We start from the raw sequence: 6000 nt of genomic DNA, 5'->3' as shown, positions 1-6000 counted from the left end.
AGGCAGTGCGAGGACCCTGGGGGGATAATGTCGGTGAGCCGAGCGAGGTTCGAGCTCATGATCAGTTACAAAGCGTGCTCGCTCTTTCCACGCTACTTGTAATATTTACGAGTACATCACCCTGGAATCCCCCAGCGGGTTTAACTCTCGTTTTACTATAAGCCCTCCCTGTGCTCAGAAGCCGCCGGTGACACATGCCCGGCGCTGGGAGATTCCCACCCCAGCCTAGGTTCATCGACAAGGGAAAGCCCCCTCGCCCTGAAAAGTGAGCGCGAGGGGCGGGGGTGAGGAAATCCGGGGGAGGGAAGGAGGGCCGCGCCGACGGGAGCTGCGGGCTCACAAGTCCGTCTGTCGGATACTGAGGCGAGACCCCGAGACAGCCGCAAGCCGGGAGGAGACGCTTGTCGGAGCAGCTGAAGACATTCTCTCTCTTATCTTTTAAATACACATTTATCGGTTTCAGCATGGCCCGGGCTTGGGAACTTACGCTTTGTTACCTGTTCCTTGGTTGCTGCGTTACACTCTGCGCAACAGGTAAGTCATGGATGGAGCTTTTCTGTACCTGGAGCTTCCCTCCCAAGAAGTCTGAAGGAGAAGCAAGGGGATATGTAAAAATGTCTATTTATAGGTCAGCAGAGAGGGGCAGTGGGCTGTGGGTATTACTAGCCACTGTGGGTGGGGTCAGGGGTCAGGGCAAAGTGCAAAGCGCCTGACTCTCAGCTCCGCGGGTTATCGGTCACTGGTACCGCTCGAATGATGCATTATAGCGACATAAATACACAGTTTCCCGTTATGTATCCTGTTTGTATGCTTACATTGATAAACGACTGATTAGCAAAAATAATTGTTGCCACTCAAAGTAAAGCAATGGGGTTGAGCTGAGCCCGCAGGCGCGTGCTGAAGGAAGAGCTTGAATGTCGGAGACTCGCGTCAGCAGTACAGATATCGAGAGTTTGTGAAGATAATTCATCTCTCACCTCTCTCTGTAGTTATAGTTATATATCACACACACACACACACACACACACACACACACACACACACACACACACACACACACACACGCGTGTGTAGGGTACATAAGGTACAGGTGCTTTCAGTCGGGTATTGTGAGATGTCAGTCGGATTTCAGCAGGAATCTTTATATGCACAGAAAAAAAAGCACACACCCACTCTGTTTTGAAAGTCCTCAAAAATATTGGTTATTTTACAAAATATTGTGTTTTCTTTCTTAGCACTCCGACAATCCCACATTCCTCTTCCTTCCCACTGCTCCTTAGGCCCCTCGAATGCACCCTGCTTGTCGTTTAGTGTATTGAAACCTTATATGCCAGCCTGATTGTTGGGAAATCTGAAGCTCACGCACGCCCAATCGTACTGACCAAGCTACGTGTGTGTGTGTGGGTCTGTGTGTGTACCTATAGGCTGGGGCTCACGATTTTTAAAAGAGAAGAAATGCTTCCACTTCAGCTTAGAATTAGCCCCACGACCGGAACATTCATGCATGTTTTATGGCATTGTACCGAAATACAGCAATACTGGGTCAAGATCCATGAAAAGTTTCGAGAAGTGCTGAGAGTGAAATTATTGTTGAGACCCGACAGATGGGAAGCAATGGGTGACTCTGGCACGCATGATTGCTAAGCGTAACATCGCGCAGCTGTGGGGCGCCAGTCAAGTGCCCCAGATGGGGAAATGGATGGAAGATTTAGACTGGTGCATGTTTAGGGAGAGGTCAGTGTACGTGGCCAGGGGTCGACCCGGGAAATGGAGGAAAATTTGGGGCTCTTGGAATAGCTACAGATTAGATATATGTACTCCGACTGTAAATGAAGATACTGTAATGCTTGAATCTCAATGATCTCTGAGAAAAATCCTAAATGTATATTCTTGAGTATTGAAATGTATATATGACTATTGTAATGGCGTTGTTTGTCACCTGATGCTTTTAATTTGGATTTCTTAATAAAAAGATATTTAAAAAAAAAGAATTAGCCCCACAGGTCCATGTGGAAATGAAACCCCACCCCTATTTATTTTTCTAAACTTCCCTCCTAGGTGTTTCTAAATGTAGGCATGCATGAACGGGTCGAGCGACAGATACACTGATGGGCGGAGGTTTCTCGAACAGCACATATGATCTCTACATATTACAAACTGACAGCCGCATTGGGCAGGTTGATAGATGCACCCTAATGGGCTTCACGCTATTAAATCCACAGGTGAGATAAAGGTAGGTAGGGTGAGAGCAGGGGGGGAGAAGTGGGTATAGACAGACACAGGCAAAGACATCAAAACGCAAGAAGAGGGAGGGGTCAATGACAAACGTATCAATCAATAGACAGTAGATGTTCGGGTAGATAGCACCTACCCCACAATTTCTAATGGTGGACGTCGTCCCTCTTGCCAAGAATTGGGCCCCACAGAAATAGGCTGAACAAATCCCGGTGTAATTTTCTGACACCCGGACACTTTCAGCAACGCCTGCACGTTGTCTGCTTTCAGTCTGAGCACCAATGCACAGGCAGACAGGGGCTTTGTTATTTTAAACTCCAGCTGAAGCTAAGGGGACATCAGGCCTCCTTTTGATTGAGTATCCTTGCTGGAAGCTACCTGGAACCTCACACCTAGCTGCAAATGCAACAAAGGCTGACAGCTTGTTATTGCTTCACAGCTACTTAAGAGAGGCATGCTTGAGGGCTACAAGGTGTCAGAGTCACATTTCCTTCATAGCTTGCTATATTAGAAGGATTCAAATGTATGAACTGCAAGTAACTAAGGTATATATGTGTTTATAGAAGTAACCCACTTACCCTTCTTCATCTGCATGTCACATGATGTGCTTTTCAGGGGACATATTAACCCTCTATGCTACTTTGATTCAAAACTGGAAATTAATACGCAGATCTGTCCAGCAAGTGCATTACCCTCCAGCGTTATCTTACCGTTATTATTTTCCCTGAGATTTACTGGACACACAAAGATATATACAGCAGGTGCCTTAACCCCATAAGATAATTTTAAATGCAGACTTTGCAACCAATTAAGCAGAACATATTTACGTCATGCTTCTCCTTGTTGCCAATTTCTTTGTGACAGAGTTAAAAAAATTAAATGCAGAAATTGCGGTCCAGATTTTGCATCGAATTTGCGCCACTTTTTTGACACAACTCCGACTCAAAATCTTTTTTAAGTTCAAAAGAATTTTATTTGATAGTAATAAAATGAGAAAATCAGGTGTCAAAACAGAATACAATGGGATACAAATTTAAAGACTTTTAAGCAATAAAAAAGAAATCTGGGTGCAAATTGATAAATGAAGAAGAGATACAGGAAAAATACATGAACATAAAATATGGCAATCATAAAAACGGTGAGAAAATTTGAGAAAATAATACATTGAAGGAGAAATGGAATGCATCGGGCAATTAAGGGGGCTTAGGAACCTCTTGTTGTGGAGGTAGAGAATGAAACAAACGCTTACTGCAAGAGTCCAAATAAAGCGTTACTGGAGTCCATAAGTCCATGCGCTTGACAGCCAAACATGCCGGGAAAACATGAGTGGTATCGAGTCTGTGGTTATGACACACATTAAACCACCATGCTTTGAAAGAAATCTTGGAAAAATCCTTCCAGTTAACTGTTAATTGTTGGAAAGCAGCAGCAAGTAAAAGGTCAACAATTTGGGGTTTCAAGTCAACATCATCCCAGCAAGGGGAAAGGCTACCCATAAAAATATGTGTGTGGGAAAACGGGATAGAAGTGTGGAATATCACATTAATTTGAGCCCAAACCTGCAACCAAAAACTGCGAACGCAAGTACATAAAAATAACATGTGGAGTAAATCAGCTTGTGGAGATGAGCAAGACCAGCATGCGTGAGGAGTATTAGGAAAGCGTTTGTGCAGGTCAGAAGGTGTGAAGAGGAGTCTGTTATAAATAAAAAATAAAGTCTGAGTGAGTGTTGCAGCCCTTGAAGATTTGCGGAGTTTGGTCCAGATTTTGTCCCAGAAGGGAACTGACCAAGAGACAGACAAATCATGCTCCCAGGACTCCTCGATTTTGGATTTAGGTCTTGGAGTCTTGCTGGCATGAAGGTATTTATAAATAGCGGTAGCTCTTGGTGCAGTGCGTAAGAAGAAGTGGAGTGAGGAGGTGAGAGTGGAAGGGGGAGAAGAAGGGTTGGGTTGAGTGAGGAGATCGTATTTCAGTAAAACCGTGTCTTTAAGGGATTGATATTGACGCGCAGAGGAGGCGGGCAAGTCATAAAGGATGCGAAGTTCATGAAAGGATAAGAAAGAGGAGTTAGAAAAAAGTTGGGAAATCCACTGCAGACCTCGAGTATGCCAAGATTTCCAGAAAAAGGGTCTGTCCCGGATGAGTAGGGAAGTGTTATGCCATATGGGGGAGGATAGGAAATCAGCAATAGTGGTGGGGGGTGAATGAGAGGAAGAGAGGAGTATTTTTGTGGTAAACTTATGAATCGGAGTAGAAACAGATGTGGGTTTGCGAGAGAAGGAAAGGTATTCGGAAAAAGAGAAGGGAGATAGAAGCAGGCGTTCGAGCTTGGCCCATAATGGACATGGGGTATCAGAATCCTGGAGCCAAAAAGAGGCTTGTCTCAATTGGAACGCCTTGTGATAGGCTGGGAAATCAGGGAAGTTAACCCCACCCTCTGATTTAGGGCGAATTAAGCGTGCCAAGGACATTCGTGGTTTCTTTTTGTTCCAGAGAAAGGAGACTATAATGGAGTTAATCTGTTTAAAAAATTTGGATGGGATGGGGACCGGAATATTAGAGAGCGTGTATAAGACAATGGGAGATAGCATAATTTTTATAGTGTCTAGGCGGCCCCACCAGGAGAGGTAAAGAGGATGCCATTTGGACGTGAGATCTGTCAACTTTTGAATACATTTGGACATGCACAGGGAAACGGTATCCGGGATGGTGGGGGCAACATGCATTCCGAGGTACTTGATGTGGGAAGGTTTCCATGTGAAGTTGGAGGCGGCAAAATCTGGTTTAAATGTAAATTTGGTTAAAGGGAGGATCTCGCATTTGTCATTATTAAGTTTATAACCAGAGATTTGGGAGTAAGCATGGACTTCGGTAAGAAAAGCAGGAATGGAGAGAGAGGGGTTGGAGACAAATAACAGAATGTCATCCGCATAGGCCGCTAATTTGATGTGGGAATCTGATAATTGGTAACCCTGAATGGAGGGGTTTTGACGAAGCTTGGAGAGGAAGGGTTCCAAAGCCAAGTTAAAAAGAAAGGGGGATAGGGGACATCCTTGACGAACGCCTCTTTTTAAATCAAAAAATGAAGAAATTTGACCATTGGCGCAAACCGCTGCGCGTGGGTTAGAGTAAAGCAGTGAAATTAAGGAGGTGAAAAGAGGACCAAAACCGAACCATTGGAGGGTATGAAACAAGTAAATCCACTCAACCCTATCGAGCACTTTTTCAGCGTCCAAAGCAATGGCCGCAAGAGGATGAGGTAAGGGGCGGGATTTGGAGAGAATGTCAAATAGGAGTCTGGTGTTGTCAGTGATAAATCGGCCTTTGACAAAGCCGGACTGTTCTTCACCCAATAAGTCTGGGAGGAGAAGGTCGAGTCGTACTGCAAGAGATTTTGCGAAAATTTTGTAATCGATATTGACCAGGGAAATCGGCCTGTATTTTTGCAATATTGAGGATCCTTCCCCTCCTTGGGTATGAGGCAGATATGGGCGTCTGAGAAGGAGCCCGAGGAAGAACCCAAGGAGAGGAAAGTGCCGATAAGAGAGTGGAGCCTGGGTATAAGAAGCTTTGAAAAGTGGAGAAAAAATTCAACTGTGAAGCCGTCAGGCCCAGGAGCTTTGTCTTTTTGGAGTGTTTGAAGTGCTTTAAGTAATTCTTGTTGGGATATATCGTGTTCTAAGTGAGAAAGGTCAAGTGGAAAGTGTGATGGTTTTTGTATAGTGGAAAAAAATGCGTCCAGTGAGTGGGAAGATGGGTGAG

The 6000-nt window shown here is 44.8% G+C and overlaps 1 protein-coding gene across 2 annotated transcripts in view; it reads left to right on the top strand.

Moving 5' to 3' along the window:
* The first annotated feature begins 276 nt into the window (after positions 1-276).
* Positions 277-6000, top strand: part of LOC144833910 (intercellular adhesion molecule 1-like) — a 253982-nt gene continuing 248258 nt past the window's right edge. Inside the window, exon 1 of one of the 2 annotated variants that reach the window (XM_078689199.1) lies at positions 277-534. In XM_078689199.1, coding sequence (XP_078545325.1) covers positions 465-534 — 70 coding nt within the window. In that variant the 5' untranslated portion in view covers positions 277-464. The remainder of the gene's footprint in view (positions 535-6000) is intronic. The other variant, XM_078689200.1, reaches the window with a different exon arrangement.

Source organism: Lissotriton helveticus, chromosome 1_1 (assembly GCF_964261635.1).
Source record: "Lissotriton helveticus chromosome 1_1, aLisHel1.1, whole genome shotgun sequence".
Lineage (NCBI taxonomy): Eukaryota > Metazoa > Chordata > Amphibia > Caudata > Salamandridae > Lissotriton > Lissotriton helveticus.
The sequence above is the reverse complement of the archived record's forward strand: the minus strand, read 5'-3'. Positions and strand labels throughout refer to the sequence as shown.